At 32.8% G+C, this 22,015-nt stretch overlaps 1 protein-coding gene across 1 annotated transcript; it reads right to left on the bottom strand.

The window, feature by feature from the left end:
* Positions 1-3,087: 3,087 nt before the first annotated feature.
* Positions 3,088-7,552, bottom strand: LOC107611786 (uncharacterized). Its single transcript, XM_088496642.1, has 3 exons — positions 7,337-7,552; positions 7,020-7,130; positions 3,088-5,898 (listed from the first exon to the last, which is right to left on the bottom strand). Exon 3 carries the CDS (start codon positions 5,762-5,764, stop codon positions 3,344-3,346), a length of 2,421 nt encoding a protein of 806 aa, XP_088352768.1. The 5' UTR covers positions 5,765-5,898; positions 7,020-7,130; positions 7,337-7,552; the 3' UTR covers positions 3,088-3,343.
* Between the last annotated feature and the right edge of the window lie 14,463 nt (positions 7,553-22,015).

Here is a 22,015-nt window from a genome sequence, read left to right as displayed (position 1 = left end):
AATGAAGGTTTAGAGAGTATTAGAGATATAATCATTAGTGTTATCTTTTTCCATCAGCTGAAGTTTTTGGGATGAGTAGTATCATGACATGATATTAGAGCTCTAGATCCGAAAGATGAAGAGTTCGATCCTCTGAAAGACAAACAACAGAAGCAATGAATACAAACATAATGATTTATACAACATTTCAATATATCAAATTAAACACAATAGACAATGAATATAATCAAAAGAATATTAATCCATTAGTAGAATTTTGTCAAAATCTATTAACATATTAAATTTCTTATAGTTAAATATTAAAAAAATTTAGTCAAACTTTAAAAAATCTTAGAACTGTGATAAAAAGAGGCAAGAACTTTAACAAAAACAAATATTTCTTCCCTTTGAAACTGTAATTAAAAAAATGTGTAATAAAAAGAATAAACAAAAAGATAAACGTCTAATCATCAATTCTTTTAAAAAAAATCTATTCGTAAATATTTTTAAGATAATTAATATTACTCCCACATAAAAATATGTTTATTTCTAAATATTAAAACTCATAATCTGTTACTTTATTTATCACTTCTAATAACATGTTATTTTTTAAGATATGCTACATTCTCTCTTCACCTACTAGATATTTATAATTTGCATTGACATCTTAAGATATATTTAATTTGTATTTGTATTTTTTGTTTTTATTTTTAATATTTTTTATTTTTTAAATTTTATAAAAAAAATAAAAACAAGAGATAAAAATTAAAAATATTAAAAATAAAAATAAAAAATAAAAACGCAAACCAAATGTACATTTAAACTTTTGTTGTATCTATCTCCCATTCTCTCCTCAACTATTCAAGGTTTCATTATATTCTGAAAATAATATTATTATTAATTTAATAGTAACTAAATATGAAAGCAAATGTTTCTCTAAAAATATATATATATATATATATATATATATATATATTTTTTTTCTATATATCATAGGAGCCAACTCAGTGAGAATAAAATAGTGAGCTCGCTCTAATCCATGGAGTAGTTAGTAACCTATAAAATAAAAATTTATTAAATAAACATATAATTGCATAACTAAAAGGGAGGAGGGGGAGGGAGGAGTAATAAAAAATATTAAAATAATAGTTTACTAAATAATAATAAAAATAAAATTATGATTATATGTTATACATGTTTGTCGTCTCATTGCTTCATATAATAAAAATGAATAATTTACTAATTAAAGATGGATACTATCAATTGTTCTAAATCTGAATACACTATAATTTTATTCTTTAATTTTTTTTTTTATATAAATCGTGACGCTTCTATTAGTTTTAAGAAAAAATATAAAACCTAGTAAAAGACTACAATTTATACTTTAAATTTATATGTATAAATGGTTCTACTAGTATATATTTTAAAGGTATCAGAAATATAACATTTTTCACATGAGAACTCCACAATTTACGTCAATATTAAAATTATGGACAAATGAAATAAAATTATGGACGCACGAAACATGAGTAATGGGAGTGTGGCTGATTTTAAACGAAATGAATGAAATTCGTAAAAATTCACGATTTATGGTGAAGGATGTGTAAAACATGTAAAGAATCAACGATTTATGCATAAATTATTAATTTCTTACATATTTTACACATCCCCTTAAACAATTCATTTTGTTTAAAATCACCCCTACACCCACTAGTTATATTTTGTGCATCCATAATTTTGTCTCACTCATCCATGGTTTTAATTTTGACATAAATTGTGGTGTCTTCATGTGAAAAAATATATTACAATATAAACAAAATATATTGAAATGGAAGACAATGACTTAGTATAAGCAATTAAAAAATTTTTGGTATTTTGGTGATAAGAAGAAGAAAGGTATATTGGTGGAAGAAAAAAACAAAAGCCATATAAGAGCTCTAATAATATTGTGGAAAAAACACCTAACATTCATCATAATAGTTCATATATGAAATTGCATTCTAGACAAGAGTATTTATAAGCTCATTTCATCTTAAAAAAATTACTATATTTTCACCTAACGCCATAATCATGGATAGATACATGAACATGTATAATATTAACGTAAATTTGATTCTTTATTATTAAATTAGTATAATTATAATATAATCTCCTCTATATATATAACCTTAAAAGGAAAATAGTAAAACCCAGATCCTTTATAAGAATAATAAAAAAAAATTTATTAATTACTGAAGATTTCTTTCTATTTTTTTGATCACCATATAAATTTTGTTGACTTTGTATGTATAGGAAATATGAAATTGGTAATCTATCTATCTATAATATAAGAGAAAATAATTCTTATATGTACATATAAGAGAAAATAATTCTTATAAGAAGATTTCTTGTTTTGCATGAATGACTAATGACAAAATCCATTTAATCAGACAAAATTAATTCTGTCCTTTTTCTACTTTTACTTTGTAATATATGTTCAATATTTAACCCTAAATGTCAAAGTTCTAATTTATAAGTTATCCAGTTAATATTAATCTTCGTTTATTTATTTATGTTTTATATAAACGGTTATTTCATAAATTACTTAGAAAAATAGTACAGTAAAACTTAGTTTTGATATAGTTGTTACTCATCAGTCTACGAAATTTGTCCATTTCTTTATTGCAACTATACAAGATCACATATATAAATTAATCAAAATTAGTTTATATGATTAAACAAGAACTACTTTTCAGTCATCAACCCCTCAAATGAATGGCAAGCTTTGTTGTTGAGAGCATTAATACTGCTTCTCACAAAAAGATTGGGAAATTTCATGTCAATTCTTTAGAGTTTAACACACATTCACTAGGGACATAAAATTGAAATTTGCAACTTTTTATATATAATTTTGCTCAAGAATGACAAAATTAATGGAAGTTTACTATATGCATGTAGCAGTTGCTAATTCATGTAACACCCTTATTAATAGAATATCATGCTTAACTCATATATCTCCATAACAAAATCTTATGAACAAAGAGAGCAAGCAATGTATGTATTACAAGCTCAAATGCAAATTGTTCTTGTATGTTGATATGGTTATTAATGGGATGCTGTTATGCTGAATTTAGAATGATGATGATGATTTTCATTGATTAAAAGCAACTATAACAATTAACATTGACAACTGAAAGAGCCAATATACACCAACAACTAAAAGAGCATCTTAATCAACTCTACAAGTGCACCCAACTCTGTTATCTTTTCTTTTTTATCACTAGAAACAAAAGAAAAACTTTGAAGTTCCAAATCCTGCTCTAATTTGTTTTGAGTTCTTGATTGTAAGCTATATGGTGAACACAATCTCTTCACAAGTAACACACTACATTGCTCTCTTTTCCCTTAGATGTCTTCTCCTATATACATACAAAATATCAGGCTTACCATCTTTCTTTCCAATTGCTTCAGCCCCTTCCTTTCTTGGAATTTCCTGAGCAGAATCTTGCTTAATTTTTCGACTCTTCTCATCACGCCCGGGATTCTCTTTGCTCTGAAATTCATCTACCGATTCTTGCTCGGGTATTTCTGTGACTACTTGAAGAAGTTCCATAGGTGTGGCGGCTGGATCAAGCTCCAAGCAGCCTCTAGGAGCATTATGGCCTTCTTGACCAGTGAGCAAGTACGCAGGTACTTGGTGCGAGAGGCGAAACATCTCTGCCTTTGGAATGTTTTTTATTCTCCTTGGATCCCTGTTCCGGCAAAACACTGTCTTGAAACCCTGAACTTTACCAAGTGGAGCAACATTCACACCTTGCTTCTCATTGTAGTCTTCCAGCACTTCCACCATGTCATACTTATGAATGACTTCGTCTTTGGTAAATTGGTTCCAGTCAGCAGACCAGTTCCGATACAAGGCCCAAACATCCCCCTTCTTGGGATATATATGCACAATCCCTCTTGCACCTTTTGTCCATTGAACCTTGTGCGAAAAGGAGTTAAGACTGTTATAGACAACATGCTTGCTTATTCTGAAATCCCCAGAGGTCTTGGGAAAGCCAGAACTAACCCACTCTATTGGAGCCAATTCATCGTTTGTCTTCGAGTTAAGCCAGCTAATTCTCATGTTGAACGGTTTCTTTGAGATCACATCGTGAATCAAAGCATAGTAGCGTGGCATGCCATCGTCCTCATCATAAACAGCCCACACCTGGTTTGCGCCAAAAGCATTTTCAATACGGTCCCCATCGAAATCATGGAAGTCCGGGTCTGGAACACTCATCAAGACTGTATAATCAGCCACAACTGGATCAGCAGGAGGGATATGTTTTTTGCCAATTTTATCAGAAGCAACAATTCCTTGTGCACCAGGTTTTGCACCACGAATAGCATTTTTCGTGTCAGGTTTTACAGCATATGTAATCTTTTTGTTCTCCTTCTCTATGACATCTTTCGCCTTTTTCTTGTCCTTCTCTATGATCTCTGTAGCAGCATACTTTGACTTTTCCAAATTCCTTGCTTCAGAAGCAACATTCCATTCTTCAAGCTTTTTCTGAATTTCCTTTCTCGCCTTCTCCATTAGAATCTTCTTCATTTTCTGTTGTGGTATTTCCCAAAAAACATTACGTTTGTAGTTTCCAGCAGCACTCATCCTTCCGGTTTCAGAATTATCCTTTTCAGACCCAAGTTCATTTGCCAAGCTTACTCCTTCGTGTCGAGAAGCTACCCCATTTTGTGTATATTTCCTATCACTGTTTACTTTGAATTCACTTGTGCGGATTTTTTTCCTTGGCCCATCTCCTTTCAGAGAAGAATTTGAACCAAATGAACAGGAATGAAATGTTGAACCTGCAACACCAGTTTTCTCAGCAGCAAGGGCATTGTCGGGTGTTGAAGCTTCGCATGCCCTCTTCAAAGTATCAGATGGAACTTTGAAAACACCAGGAGTTTCAGCAGCAGTAGAAAATGACGGCATTCTCGAAATGCCACCAGGCATGAAGAGAGAACCTGACCCGAATGATGAGTTGACAGCAGGAATTGGTACCTTTCCCAAAACATGACAGTTTGCTCTCATTCTGTTAAGGTTATTTTGGTTCATCTGAGAAATGCTTGAAGTAGATGAAGCATTTCTATATACACGTGGGGGCGATGCCTCAGAAGCTACAAAGGTCTTGTTGCAGTTGAAGCAGGTAAGTTTGCAGTTGACAAAATGAGCATTGTACTCAAACTTTGTCCTGCAGGACAAGCACATGGTCCAAAATGTCGGGTTCATTGACGTGGGAGGTCTTGTAGTTTGAGTTTGATGTGTAGCACTCCCTTGATCTCTATTCTTCCAGTTAGCAGCATTTAAGTTACCAAAGAAACCACTCGGACGAGCTGGTGCAGATGGTTTCCCACAATATATGCCAGAGAAGTTGCGCTTTTGGTCATACTCGACTCTCTTGGCATTATCAGACAAACAAGTCCATGCCTGTGTGATAAGATTAAATGCCTCGTCTGCCCCTACCGATTTATTTTTATCAGGGTGCAGAATAAGAGCCAGTTTCCTGTAATGTCTTCGAATTGTTTGGTCATCTGCCATTGGTTCAACACCAAGGACCCTGTACCAATCAACTTCACCATTAACCTTTTTTTCAGCCGAAGCATACACCTCAATAGTGGCCAGCAATTGACGAAGGCCATCAAGATTAGGATACATGTCTTGCGCCTTCTTTGCAAATATCTTTGCACTGCTTAGGTCCCTCTCAAGTAGCGTCTTCTCGGCAAGCTCTTTAGCCTTTATGGCGTCGTCTTTATTACATTCCATGTTTGGCAGTTTATTTCTCTAAATGGCCACTAACTCCTCTTCTATCTTTGCTTCGGTATATTCAAGCATTGCTAGTGCTTGGCATAAATGTGCAGTATAAAGTTGCTTTCTTCAATTACAATATCTTATAAACCCTATAAATAATCCAAAATGGAACAACTAGGTCACCAACAAAGGAAAGAAAAAAGAATCAGACAATAATAATGACAAAATCTTATTGAGATAACCGAAATAATGCTTAATGTCCACTCCTTAATGACAATTTTTAAGATATAGCAAAAACAGCAGTCAATGAATAACAGAGTTCCATCCAGACCTTACTTCAATCCATACCAAAATGTTACCTAAATAACCACAAATTGAACACATGTAATCAAGTACCGAAATGCTCAAAGAAGCATATAAATTTCATGATTCAAAGTTTTCTCCAACATATTTCAGCAATTTAAGTCTATTAATACTTTCCCCAACCACAATCCAGGGAAAATCTTAATCCTTCCCCCATCAAACAAAATTGCAAGGAGAATGGGATACCACAACACAATTTCTAAATACCAAGACCAAATGTAATTTCAATCCCTTTTCTCAATGTTAGGGCATCAAAACAGAGCATGCTTCTCTTATAACTAAATTCTTGCCCATGGAGCTATTCAAATGCAAATACTTTACCAACAATCACAAGGAACAAGAGCTTAGAATAAAATTAATAACTCAAAAGAAAGGGGTTCAAAAAACATTAATTCATTGCTCATGCACCCTACAAATGAACAGGCAATGGTAACCAAAAATGAAAGGCACAAATTCGAAACATAGAAAAACTTGTCTAATGCTTTTTTTTTCTTCTTTTTCTCAAGAAACATAAAATATGTGGCTCATGCAAGAACAATTGCCAACAAAAAGGAATGAACAATGAAAGCCAGAAAACAAAATAAAAAAAATAACAAAAAATTGTACTTTCAACAACATAAAGTAGGGTTCCTAATTGTCCATCCTTTTCAGAAAGACACACAAATTCATCACTCACTTACCCCTTCAAATGAACAACCAACAACGACAACAACAACAGAAAAGATATGAACAACAAAAACCAAATTCAAAATTTTGCTGACTACAAAACACATGAAATTTTTCTTCCAGATTTTTCAGAACAGATAAACTCACCCAAACAACCCTTCAAATGAACAATCATCAACAACAACAACAACAACCAACGAACAACAAAAATAAAACAAAATTCAATATTTTTCATACTTACAAGCATAGGAATTAAGGTTCTTAATTCTCCACAGCAGCGCTGATACCGTTAGCACACATGAACACTGAGAATCACGAACATTGCAATTTCCGCAAACCCCAATGGCGGTTCCTGTTACAATAAAAAATAAAAACTCGGAAAAAAAAGAAAACAGTACAAAACCAAACACAGAATCACAATCCATAATTTAATATTTATTTTTTTCTGATTTTTTTTTAGTATCAGATGGTATCAGAGGAGATTAAAAGAACAAACAAAAACCAAAATCAAAAGCAGAAAAGAGAAAAGGCACATTGATGATCATAACAACGCGGTACCTGAAAGTGGCGCCAAAAAACTCAGAAGCTGAAACGGCGACCGGAAAATGAAGCGAATGAGGAATTTGAGCTGATAAAGGTGGTTGCTTTAGGTTATGATGTTGGGTTTGGGAATTTGAGAGAATTTGGCTCCGATCAAAAGAGAGTTTCAGAGCTTACTCTGTGCGGTGCATGGTTTCGCCAAAAACGACGAAAGGTTTTATAATGTTTTCTCATCACATTGATGCTACACAAATTTCTTATGTAAAACCAATTATCATAAATATGGTATTAAATGGAGAGTTTAATTACTCTCTCACTCTATAATTTCGTCGAATTTTTAATTAGGTCTTTATATTTTTTTTTAATTAGGTTCTTATACTATATCAGATTTTATAATTAAGTTTTTACCGTAAAAAAAAGGTTAGAATTAATAAAATATTATATTTAATTATACAAAATATTCAATCAAATATTAAGTATCAGGCATATTTATTTTGTTTAACGAAATATTCCATTAATTTCAATATTTTTATCATAACAGGAGCTTAATTATAAAATTTAATACGGTATAGGGACTCAATAAAAATATATATATATATATATATAAACCTAATTAAAAATTTAGTAAAATTATAAGGACTGATAGAATAATTAAACCTAAATAAAGGTTTGGTTAATCTATTCTTTCTGTACTTTTATCAAATTTATAAATAAATTTTTATATATATATTTTTTAATTAAATTTTTATATTATTTTTAATTTTATAATTAAATTATTTTAATATTAAAAACGTTAAAATTAACGGAATATTCTTCTCAAAAAATATATAATTTTAAATACTTTTAATTTGTAGAGAAATATTTTTTGAATTTTACTATTTTTTATATTGGCAATGATCTAATTACAAACTAAAAGTAGTATAGAAATCTAATTAAAAAAATATAAGAACTTAATTATAAATTTAGTAAAACTACAAGGATGAACGAATTAAGTAAACCTCAAATACATGATTTAATTTGGTGTTAGCATAAATGTATAAATTAAATTTTTAAGGTTATTATTGGTAAAAAATTTTATGAATAAAATATTATTTTTGTCTCTAAAGTTTATAACCTCAATTTTCTATTTATATAAAACTCCAAATTCTAATAATTAATCATCAATACTTTAAAATAAAATAAAAATTATATTAGTGATCGTTGGTAGATCAATTTTACTTACGTACTGAAATTAAATACTATTGATTTTTCAATATGCAAATTATTTATGTCAAATTTAATGGCGGGACAATATTAAACATGCTTAAAACATTTTTGGAATTAAAAAAATAGTTAAAAATTTTTGAAACTGAAATATGACATTTGAAATGTTAAAAACTAAATTAAAATTTTGTCCAAATATATTATTATTTATATTTCTCTTTCTATTATTTATATGAAATCATCTTTGAAAGATAAAAATATCATTTATTTTTTTAAGGTTATTTTATAAAAAAAAATTTACATATTTTAAAAGCCAAAATAATAGTATATCCTTTATACTTCCTTTTGAAATAATAATCTATAAAAACGAATTTAATTAGGTGACAACATAAAATATTTTAACTTTTGTTATCAAAACAAAATTCAATAAATAACAACGGCAGTAATAATGGTAATGCGTCATTGCGTCCTCATTTATATGTCTGTCTACCAAGTAATAAGTCAGTAAGATATTATTTCATTATTTATTAAATACATTATGAAACAAATATTATATATATTTTAATATAAAGAATTTTACATGATCATCCATTTAAATTTAGGTGTTTAGATAATTTTTCAAATAATAAATTTAAAAAATTAGTTATTTTTGCCGATATGTTAATATATAATTAATTGTCTCTGTATAATATATATATACTACCATTTAATAATGTTGATGATATTAAATTATTTTAGAAGATGTATTATAATAACTAAGGGTAATATCATTATGGCCTAACTAAAAGTGTACCAGAGTTATCATTTTTCATTCGAAGAACTTGGTCAGTTATCATATGGATATTTTTGTTAATTTTATCCTTTTGTAAACTAATTATTGGTGATAAAAAAGAAATATTTGAAAAGAGGAAGTATAGGAAGTTAATGGGTATTTGTACAATGTTTATAATGGGCTGTATTGTGTTTGATTTAGTAGAATATCAGATGTTTATTATCCTTAGGGGTGAGCATGGGTCGGTTTGGTTCGGATTTATGGTAAAATTAGAATCGAACCGATCAAAATGTAATTGGTTTGGTTTGGTTCGGATTTGTATTTTTTTGTACCTGTACCCGAACCAAACCAAACCGATTAAGAATGGATTGGTTCAGTTCGGGTAATTGGGTACCCGATGACTTTGAAATTCATAAAAAAAAATCAAATTTTTATCTTACAAATTCAACAAGTACAATAAACATGTAACATCAATAGAAATAATCCAAACATGTTAAACATCAAATACATTAAAAACTAAACTCATTAAAATCCAAACATATTAATAATGAATAATCATTGTCTAATAGAAAAGCCATATATATTTTTTTAGTTTTTTTATTTAATTAATATATGATCGGATTCGCGGGTTGGTTCGGACTTCGCACCCCCAAAATCGATGCCTAAACCAATCATTAACAAAAGCTATCGGTTTGGTTCAGGTTGGACCCAATTACCCGTTGGTTTCAGAACCAATTTAATTGGTTCGGTTTGGGTTCGAACGGATAATCGGGTACCCGCTACCCATGCTCACCCTGAATTATCCCTGATACCCGGATGGTTATTTTGGATAATATGGATGTATTGTATTTGATAAATTAATAATATTTTATCTTAAATGTTCATTTTTAACCAAATAAATAGTCAATTATACACATTATACAGATCCTGTAATGGCTCTCGGAATTCATTTGAAAATTGTGTGTGCAACTTTTCTGAGTATTATTATTCTTGTGTTCAAACGAAGCCTTGCGTGTGAAACGTTGTGTTTGTGAAAGGGTACTTCAATGAAGTAACTAACTCTATAAAGACAAAAAAAAAAAAAAAAATTATTTATGGGGTATGCTAAAGAAAATACATTCCTATTTAAAAAAAAAATATTTAGTACAGATCCAAACACTTTAATTTCATAACCAATTTATGGTGATGACCTCAATTTTGTTTTTTTCTTAAATGCAGATATGATTAATGTTTCCTTAAATAAATCATTGGATTATGAGAGTTCTATTACCAAGTATGATTAGGATCACAAATCAATATCCGACCAAAATTGGAAGCTATGATTTACAGTATCCAACTCTTAAGATTATGCCATCTTACAAAGATACTATTATTAAATTATGAAAAATTCTTGAGACAGTAATTTTTAGTCATTATTTAATTAGTATAAATATTAAAATTATTTTTAATAAATAAATTTTATTAATTTATATATATAAATTCTAAAAAATATGATATAAATTATATTAATTTATGTATATAAAATTTTAATAAATATAATAATAAATTATATATTTTTTATATATAAATTATCATTAATTAAATATTAATAAAAAATAATAATATTTATTAATCATGTAAATATTATTATTTACATGATTAGTAAATAATATAATGTATTCTAAAAATATTAAGTCTTTCTCCTATTAAGCTATACCTGCTAATATTTCTCACTATATCAAGGATATTATTTCAAGGTATCCGTTCAAAATGTATTTTAAAAAGTAATAAAATATAACACGTTTCATAGCATAAATGTTTATTAGATTCACAAATAATAATGACAAGAAAGACAATAACCAAAATAAATTTCTTTCTTTTTTTAGTTTCAAACAATAAAGATTATTGTCAATGAGTTATAACTCAAATGACATAGTTTTTTCATATCATCTAGAGATCGCGAGTTGAATCTCAATCCTATCTTTAGAAAAAAAAAAAACAACAACAAACATTACTTGATTATTACATACTATTCAAGTTTTAGGTTGTATTTAAAAACCGTTGCAAAATAATAATAAGAACATATATAAACCTATTTAAAATAAAATAAATATAACAACATATAAAATATCTCTATTTTATGGCATAAGGGATTTTTACGTAAATAAATTATTTGAAAATTAATATTATACGATTATTCTAAATTAATTTTATTTATTTATTTGTTTTTTTTTATGTAATTCATAACAGGATAAAATATTTTATCATTTATACGTAAATTTTATTATCACGATTTAGTAGGGTTTTGAGTTTAAATTAATAAATTTTTACATCCTATCATGATTTAATGAGTTGAATGCAACATATTGCTAAATCAATGTACCCTACAACAATTTAGCATAAGGCACAATAAGAATAAAATGCATTTGTTATGTTTAATCAAATATCACTCTTTCAAAAAGTCTAACTATGTGAATAAAAAATTTATTTAAAAAGACACAATATTTTACTCATTTCTTTACTAATTATAACATTATTATCGTCATAATAAATTAATGTAATCTACTAATGTCTACTAAATTCGATTAGACCACACATGGTTGATAAATAACAACATTACACAATATAAATTTAGACAATCAACATGGCCAATCAAATTAGATTATTATAGACTTTTTATAAAGAGTTTAATTTTGATGCACTGATAGTGTAAAGTATTTTATATAATCGTATAATCACATTCATTTTTTTAGATGATCATTCACACAGTCAATGTGAAAGTTAATTATTTTTACTGATGTGATATTGCATAATTAAATGGTTTAATTACTCTGTCAGTTCCTATAATTTTATTGAATTTTCAATTAGGTCCATATACTTTTTTCTTTTCGATTGAGTCCTTATACCGTATTAGATTATGTATTAGCTTCTGCAATTTTCGCAAACCCCAATGCGGTTCCTGTTACAATAAAAAATAAAAACTTGAAAAAAATAGTACAAAACCAAACATAGAATCACAATCCATAATTTAATATTTATTTTTTTTTAATATCAGATGGTATCAGAACAAATTAAAAGAACACACAAAAACCAAAATTAAAATCATAAAAGAGAAAAGGCACATTGATGATCATAACAACGAGGTACCTGAAAGTGGCGCCAAAAAACTTAAAAGCTGAAACAGCGACCGGAAAATGAAGCAAATGAGAAATTTGAGCTGAGAAAGGTAGTTGCTTTATGTTATGATGTTGGGTTTGGGAATTTGAGAGAATTTGGCTCTGATCAAAAGAGAGTTTCAGAGTCTTACTCTGTGCGGTGCATGGTTTCGCCAAAAACGACAAAAGGCTTTTGTTCATACCTGGCCCAAAAGCATCAGCCAGGTGACAAACCCCAATTTGACGGTTTGTTTTGTATTGATTTTTGGGGATTTTATCACCTTTTACCCATATTTATTCAAGAAATAGCATGGTTTTGTATATTCTCCTTTAATTGTGCTTGAATGTGAAAACATGCTTTTTAGGACTCAAAATAGCTAAATTTAATTCACCTTGATTCTATTAGATGCCTTGATATGTTTGTTAAGTGATTTAAGGTTTAGGAGGCAAAGATTGGATCAAGGGAATGAAGAAAGAAAGCATGAAAAGTTGGAGAACTCATGAAGAAATGGAAGAACCGGAAAGCTGTCAAGCCGACCTCTTCGCACTTAATCGGCTATAACTTGAGCTACAGAGGTCCAAATGATGCGGTTCCAGTTGGGTTGGAAAGCTAACATCCGGGGCTTTGAAACGATATAAGATTTGCTATGGTTGAACCGCTCATGATGACGCGTACGCGCATAGTACGCGCACGCGCCGTTGCTGCCACCTGGTTCACTTAAAGCAAAACGTGGCCAGCGAATTCTGAAGCCTTGTGGGCCCAATCCAACTCATTTCTGATGCTATTTAAGTCAAGGATTGAAGGGGGAATGAAGAGACTTTTCATACTTTTCACACTTTAGATGTTAGTTATCATTAGTTTAGTTTTAGCTTAGTTTAGTAGTGAGAGTTAGTTTCTAGAGAGAGAAGCTCTCACTTCTCTCTAGAATTAGGATTAGGATTAGGTTTAGCTCTTAGATCTAGGTTTTAATCTTTGCTTTCTTCCACTTCTATCTCTCAATTCTTTGTTGCTACATTCAATCTTCTTCTATTCCTTTGTTGTAATTTCCTTTATGTTGTTCTTATACTTTGTTGTAGATCTAGTATTGTTCCTTCTACATTCTTCCAATTCAATAAGAGGTAATTCATAATAAATGTGTCTTCTTTGCTTTTCTATTGTTGATCTCTTGTTTTTGTAGTTGTAGATTCCTTTAATTCTTGCATTTAATAATGTTTACTCCTCTTGCACTTTATGTGTTTGTTGAAATGTCTCTTTTAGTTTTAGTGTAGATTTTGTTCCTCTTGGCCTAGGTAGAGTAATTAGTGACACTTGAGTTATCTAATTCCTTTGTTGATTGATAATTGGAGAGATTGCTAATTGGTTTGGAGTGCACTAAAGCTAGTCTTTCCTTGGGAGTTGGCTAGGACTTGTGGCTCAAGTCAATTCATCCACTTGACTTTCCTTTAATTAGTAAGGGTTAACTAAGTGGTAGCAATGAACAATTCTCATCACAATTGAGAAGGATAACTAGGATAGGACTTCTAGTTCTCACACCTTGCCAAGAGCCTTTTATAGTTGTTAGTTTATTTTCATTGCCATTTACTTTTCATGCTTCTTATCCAAAACCCCAAAATAACTCATAACCAATAACAAGACACTTTATCGTAATTCCTAGGGAGAACGACCCGAGGTCCAATACTTCGGTTTATAAATTTTAGGGGTTTGTACTAGTGACAAACAACTTTTTGTATGAAAGGATTAGTGATTGGTTTAGAAACTATACTTGCAACGAGAATTCATTTGTGAAATTCTATACCATCAAAAATCCATTCATCAAAATGGCGCCGTTGCCGGGGAATTGCAATGGTGTTATGTTATTGGTTATTGTATATATGTGAATAGTGTGAATATGTTTGCTTTTGTTAGCTCTTGCTAGTTTTAGGATTTAATTTTCTTGCTTCTTATTTGATTTTGTTTTCATTTTCCTCTTGCTATCATGAATTCTCACCTTGGCTATGAGTTTGGTTATCAACATGTTGTAGGAAATGAGGACTATAATGAAGATGTGTATCAAGGATGGGATAACCAAAGGTGGGAGGAGCCATATGCTTATGATCAATCCTCATGGCAACAACCCCCACCAATGCACTATGAAGAAGAGCCATTCTATGATGCATATCAATCCAATGATTATGGTGAATCACCTTGTGACTTTCAAGAACCACCACCATATGCCTATGATCCATACCCTCAACATAACTTCCAACCATACTCACAAGCCCCTTCTTACCAACCACCTTCATATGACCCTAATCCATATCCATCCTACCAACAACCATATGAGCAATATGAACCACATATAGAGCCACCACCATTCCAACATCAATATTTTCAAGAGCCACCTCCTTCACATTATTACCAAGATGAACCACCTCCAATATATGAAAATTTTCAACCACAAGATGAATACTACTTTCCACCACAACCCCCCATGAAAGAATACTCATATCCATTGATCCAAGAGCCACATGATCCTAATCATATTATCCAAAAGGAACAAGAGTCAAGGGATCGTCTCAAGGAAGCATTGGATCAATTTCAAGCAACCATGGAGTGTGTTGTGCAACAAGTAGAAAGAGTGGAGAATATTGAACCACCACAACTCTACCAAGAAGAACCACCTTCCTACTATAAACTATACTCCCCGCAATTTAATGAACCCTTTCAACCACCCCAATCTCTAATGGATGAAACCTTTGGTGTTCTTGTTCAAGGGCAAGAAGAGATGAAAAGGGATGTGCAAAATTTCATGGCCACCTTGGATGCGGTAACAAATCAATTAGCCTCCCAATGCTTGAACACTCAAGGAACTCCCATGGCTACATGTGGAGAATCGAATGAAGGACATAGCATGAAGGAGAGATTGAAAACTCCGGTGGAAAATGACGGAAGTTGCTTTGTATTGGAACAATTGGAGCAAGCTTTAATTGTTGAAGACAAGGAAGAAGTGGTAGAAGACTTAGGAGATGCGGAGCCTCCATGGGAACAAAACCCCTCCAAGATGATTGAAATTGATGCTAGGGAGGAAAGTGCACACCTTCCAAGGCATATCCCATATGAAGACTTGGATGGGATAGAGAAAGAATTGAGTTCCCTTGGTGATGAAGATCAAGCATCAAGTCTTAATGGTGAAGAATCCTTTAAGCATGAAGAACCTTCGCCGGTTGGATTTGAAAGCGTTGAGGAGGTAAATTTCTCTCACCCTCCCTATTATGATTTGAGTAAAGGAAAAGGTTTAGATAAAATTGTTGAACAAAGAATTGAGATTAAGAGATCTTGTGAAGAGGTGGAAGTCCCTAGAAATAGAAGAACGAGGGTTGGTTATGCTTTGTCAAGATCGTTGGAAGCATCTTTGCCTAGGTTGTCATCTACCCCTTCACTTGAGTGGGTAAAATTCATTTCTATTAGCTTTATTGTCCCACTTGAGTATGGCTTGCTTGAAACGGATGGTCAACTTAGGATGCTTTGTGGGATGAAGCATAAGCGAAAGATGTTTCGTGGTTGGCGTTGCAAATCAAGGCTCATTTTGGTTGATACTTCAAGAGTTGAATACAAAGGTGGGAATAGTGCTCAAATAGATGGGTCTAGGAGGATTGTTGGGCATTTCATAGAGAATTCATCTTGTTCACTACCCGGATGGATTAATAATGATGATCAACTTCAAGACGGGTGTGAAAATAAAGTGTGGGATCCCGGATTACAAGAAGAGGATCAACTTTGGGAGCCCCAAGCTTGTGAAGAACTCCATCAAGACTTGGCTCAATCCATGAAGAATCTTGGGGTGCAATGGAGAACCAAGCATTGGTGGAAGTTCCAAGATGAACACAAGCACAAGCCACCTTGATGAGGAGCTCCCCATAAGTCCAACTTAAGGACAATAAACAAAAGTGCTAGGTGGGAGACACCCCACCATGGTAAAATCTTTTCATTTTTTCTTTTGTAAATATTGGTAAAATTAGTTTAATTTCATGTTTAGATTAGTTGGTAGAGTTTAATTGGTAGTTTAAGTATGTTAAATAAGGTTTTATGGTGTTTTGGTAGCTGTTTGGAGGTTTGGAATGCTTGGATTGGTGCAAAAACATAGAAATTTTTTTTTGAAAAACAGAGCACCATCCACGCGTACGCGTACATGGCGCGTACGCGCACTTCCAGCATTTTCAAACATCCACGCGCGCGCCATGCGTGCGTACGCGTGGATTGAGAAGTTCCAACCTCCATACATTTTCCAGAGAGTTGTGCCTGCGCCGCGCCAACGTTGTGCCTCTGGCACAAACCCCACTTGCGCACACGCGCACATGACGCGTACGCGCCACTCTCGAAATAAGCCAACGACGCGCGCGCACCATGTGTGCGTACGCGCGGATTTCTTTCTCCCATCCACTTTTCTTTTCTTCTCCTCTTTCCAATTCTTTCCTTGTCCTTTCTTCTTCCCTTCTCCTACCCCTCATCCAACACTTCCAAACACCATGAATAACCATTTATTTTAGTTAGTTAATTAGTTAGTTGGTTAGTTAATTAGTTAGTTTTCGTTTAGCTTTCATTTTATTTTCTCTCTTTTCATTATACGTGTTGGAGTATTGACTTTGTTTACTATACATTGCTATATCCCTTATTGCCTAAATGCTATTTTAGCATGAATGTTTTTAGATAATCTTTGTTGGATTCTATGATTGAGGTTATATTTTGTTACTTGGTTTTGAGTTCTTCATGCTTACCTTTTGAAAAATACCAAGTGATGAGAATTGTCTTCGAGCTTATAACTCTTTTGAATTGCATGTTGTAGCTAGCCATCATGTGATTTGAATCTTTTTCCTCGATTAGGCTACCTCTTGATGGATGATGTTGAGCATTTACCTTAATGCATCGTATTTCATGATTATATCCGTCCATATGTTTGACTTGAATACTTTCATGCCTCTCTAATGCTTGTCTTACCTTACAAGCTTACTTAAAGCATCTCAAGCCCACTAGGATAAGTGAAGTGCATGTTTCTTTTGTGACATAGCTTTTATGCTAATGTGTATTCTAAACCGCGCAATTTAGAATTCACACACCTAATATTTCTTAATGTCACACTAATTCACTCACCTCATTCTAGTGATTTACCTCATTCCAACAATGTATGCTTCCTTGCTTTTATATCTTCTCATCTTATGGTGTTATATTTTTGTTTTTCATAACGAATGCACCACAAGCAACCATGGAAGTGGAAGAAAGAACACATAGCAATCCGGAGAGTCGCCGCACCCCCTTGCTCATCTTTGAGTGCACCGAGGACGGTGCAAACTTTTAAGTGTGGGGAGGTCGTCCGACCGGTCGGCGATTTTGGGTGACAAATTTCTAATTCCAACACTTTTGCATTTCATTCTAGGATTTTAGGATTTTTACTTGCATTTTCTTATTTTTGCATATGTATACACAATAAGCTTAGTCAAGATAATGAGAATTTTTCAAGATTTCTATCTATAGGGCATGTCAATTGATTTGAGTGAAAACTTTTCATAGAACTTGCTTGAATTATATATTGTGGAACATGTTTTGAGCTAAGAACACAAACTTGTGAGATTTGAGCCTAACGGTGTGGTTACATCTTACAACCACTTATTTTTCCTTCTTGTGTGCATTATTCTCTTTCTATGATTGTAATCTTTGATTTGTTTGATTCTTTATGTCCATTATTTTGTGTATTCATGCATTTATATGATTGAGGCCATCATTTTATTAGCTCACTTACCCAAATAGCCTTACCTTTTATCTTCCTTTGTTAGCCAAATTTGAGCCTACGCTTAACCCACTTATTCTTATTTTAGCACATTACAAGCCTTAAAGCGAAAAACAATAATTGTCCCTTAATTTGGATCTTTGATTAGCTTAGGCTAGTGTGTGCGAGTATCATTCAAGTGTGGGAACCTTGGGACATTGGGTGAATAAAAGGGTATTTTGTATTGTTATTGAAAATATTGGGAATTGGGTACATACTCATGTATTGATCAAATGTAAAACCTTATGCATTGATGCTCTTGTATATAGAAAGAAAAAAAAATGAGAAAAACAAAAGAAAAAGAAAAGAAAAATAATATGGAAAAGAAAGAAAATAAAAAAAAAGAAGAAAAAAATAATAAAAAGGGGACAAAATGCCCCAAGGCAAGGTCCAATAAAATCAATGCATAAGTGTTGTGAAATGAAAAAAGAAAATGCATGAGTATGTGAAAAAGTGAAGAATGGGTAGCTAGATTAGAACTTAATTGTATAGGATGTCATAGGTTAGGTGGAAAGTTTAAGCTTATCAAAGATTCAAATTTCAAGCTCACTTGACCAAATATGCATCCTACCTTGACCCTAGCCCCATTACAACCAATGAAAAGACCTCATGATACTTGTATGCATGCATGAAATAAATGTTGATTGTTAGAAGAAAAACAAATCTTGGAAAGCATGAAATAGAGGAGAATTGAGTGAATCAACCCTAAACACTTGAGCGAATAGAGTGCAAACACATCCGGTGAGGGTTCGATGCTCAATTACATGTTTTCACCTATGATCATCATTCTTCATGCAAGTTTGTAAAAATATTTAATAACTCAATTCAATTGTGGATTAGACTTGCTAGTCCTTAGCCCTTGTGCATATATGTTTCTTGGGAATTGATTTATTTTGACCAAGCACTTGCATTCATTTAGATAGTTGCATATAGGTAGATTGCATTTAGTTAGTTTCCATTGAATAAATGCCATACCCTTACTTCATTCTTGGTTTAAGCATGAGGACATGCTTGGTTTAAGTGTGGGGAGGTTGACAAACCCCAATTTGACGGTTTGTTTTGTATTGATTTTTGGGGATTTTATCACCTTTTACCCATATTTATTCAAGAAATAGCATGGTTTTGTATATTCTCCTTTAATTGTGCTTGAATGTGAAAACATGCTTTTTAGGACTCAAAATAGCTAAATTTAATTCACCTTGATTCTATTAGATGCCTTGATATGTTTGTTAAGTGATTTAAGGTTTAGGAGGCAAAGATTGGATCAAGGGAATGAAGAAAGAAAGCATGAAAAGTTGGAGAACTCATGAAGAAATGGAAGAACCGGAAAGCTGTCAAGCCGACCTCTTCGCACTTAATCGGCCATAACTTGAGCTACAGAGGTCCAAATGATGCGGTTTCAGTTGGGTTGGAAAGCTAACATCCGGGGCTTTGAAACGATATAAGATTTGCTATGGTTGAACCGCTCATGATGACGCGTACGCGCATAGTACGCGCACGCGCCGTTGCTGCCATCTGGTTCACTTAAAGCAAAACGTGGCCAGCGAATTCTGAAGCCTTGTGGGCCCAATCCAACTCATTTCTGATGCTATTTAAGTCAAGGATTGAAGGGGGAATGAAGAGACTTTTCATACTTTTCACACTTTAGATGTTAGTTATCATTAGTTTAGTTTTAGCTTAGTTTAGTAGTGAGAGTTAGTTTCTAGAGAGAGAAGCTCTCACTTCTCTCTAGAATTAGGATTAGGATTAGGTTTAGCTCTTAGATCTAGGTTTTAATCTTTGCTTTCTTCCACTTCTATCTCTCAATTCTTTGTTGCTACATTCAATCTTCTTCTATTCCTTTGTTGTAATTTCCTTTATGTTGTTCTTATACTTTGTTGTAGATCTAGTATTGTTCCTTCTACATTCTTCCAATTCAATAAGAGGTAATTCATAATAAATGTGTCTTCTTTGCTTTTCTATTGTTGATCTCTTGTTTTTGTAGTTGTAGATTCCTTTAATTCTTGCATTTAATAATGTTTACTCCTCTTGCACTTTATGTGTTTGTTGAAATGTCTCTTTTAGTTTTAGTGTAGATTTTGTTCCTCTTGGCCTAGGTAGAGTAATTAGTGACACTTGAGTTATCTAATTCCTTTGTTGATTGATAATTGGAGAGATTGCTAATTGGTTTGGAGTGCACTAAAGCTAGTCTTTCCTTGGGAGTTGGCTAGGACTTGTGGCTCAAGTCAATTCATCCACTTGACTTTCCTTTAATTAGTAAGGGTTAACTAAGTGGTAGCAATGAACAATTCTCATCACAATTGAGAAGGATAACTAGGATAGGACTTCTAGTTCTCACACCTTGCCAAGAGCCTTTTATAGTTGTTAGTTTATTTTCATTGCCATTTACTTTTCATGCTTCTTATCCAAAACCCCAAAATAACTCATAACCAATAACAAGACACTTTATTGTAATTCCTAGGGAGAACGACCCGAGGTCCAATACTTCGGTTTATAAATTTTAGGGGTTTGTACTAGTGACAAACAACTTTTTGTATGAAAGGATTAGTGATTGGTTTAGAAACTATACTTGCAACGAGAATTCATTTGTGAAATTCTATACCATCAAAAATCCATTCATCACCAGGCCCAAAAACATACAAAGGCCCAAGAGATATTTACCGTATAACCGACCTCCTGAGAGGTCAGACAAGAATGCTACAAGTTGATAACTCCCCCCTAAAAGGAGTTGTAACTAACTCCTAATATCTCTCACCCACTTCTAGAAGAGAGATATAAAAAATCCTAAGATAAAGGGACGGTTATCCACCACTAAAAGTGGAACTACACCAACGGTGGTTATTAGCTCATTCATTATAAATACACTGACATTCTCAGGTATAGTTAAGTTCAATACACTTAAACCTACTAAGAACCTTGCTGACTTAAGTATCGTAGTGTTTTGCAGGTACCACCACCCATATCCCCACTCACAACTCGGGCGATGGCCACCAGACGTGGACTAAGTCGGAATCCACTCCATTGAGAATTTGAGCCTCACTTACAAGCCCAAAAGGCAACCAAGTTTTAGGTAACCTTCTGAACATTGGCGCTATTGTCGGGGACCTGGAAGTCGACACCCAATGGCGGACGATCAGTTCGAAGACGGACGTACCGCGTCGGAGTCGGATCCCGAATACCAAGACACCATCAATAATGATCAAGCTCTCGTGGTACCTCCCTCAGCAACAGAGGAGCCACGTGGAGAAGATACCTCAGGTGAACATCATCATAGAAGGATCCCTTCCAAAGTCCGCCACCTGGAAGGAGAAGAACAACCCTACTCCACTAACTTCATGGGGCTACTACACGGACATCATGGCTGACTTGAATAACTAGAGCAAGAATTGAAACGACAGTGGGAGGCAGAGAGAAATATGAAGAGAGAAATCAAGCGACGAAGAGAGCTAAAGGACAAGCTCTCAAAGCTGGAATCCAACATTCAAGGAAAGAATTCACGTGCAACTCGGGAGGATACCTAGTTGGGAGGAGAAGATCCTTTCACTAAAGATATCATGTGGGCTAAAATTCCTAGAAACTTCAAAAGCTCTGACATGCATTTGTATGACAGAATGACCAACCCGAGACACCAACTCAGCAATTTCAAAAGTCAGATGTATTTAACCGACACCTCCGATGCCACTCGGGGCAAAGCCTTCCCGACGACTTTGACAAAGTCGGCCATGAAATGGTTTGATAGCCTGCCCCCTAGGTCAGTTACTAGTTTTGACGAACTTGCACCAAATTC

Source organism: Arachis ipaensis, chromosome B8 (genome assembly GCF_059453495.1).
Source record: "Arachis ipaensis isolate K30076 ecotype BB chromosome B8, ASM5945349v1, whole genome shotgun sequence".
Lineage (NCBI taxonomy): Eukaryota > Viridiplantae > Streptophyta > Magnoliopsida > Fabales > Fabaceae > Arachis > Arachis ipaensis.
This window is presented reverse-complemented; position numbering and strand designations above follow the sequence as displayed.

Bases quoted from the DNA above. Each gene is read 5' to 3' on its own strand.
- LOC107611786 (XM_088496642.1), bottom strand. From the start codon at position 5,764: ATGGAATGTAATAAAGACGACGCCATAAAGGCTAAAGAGCTTGCCGAG.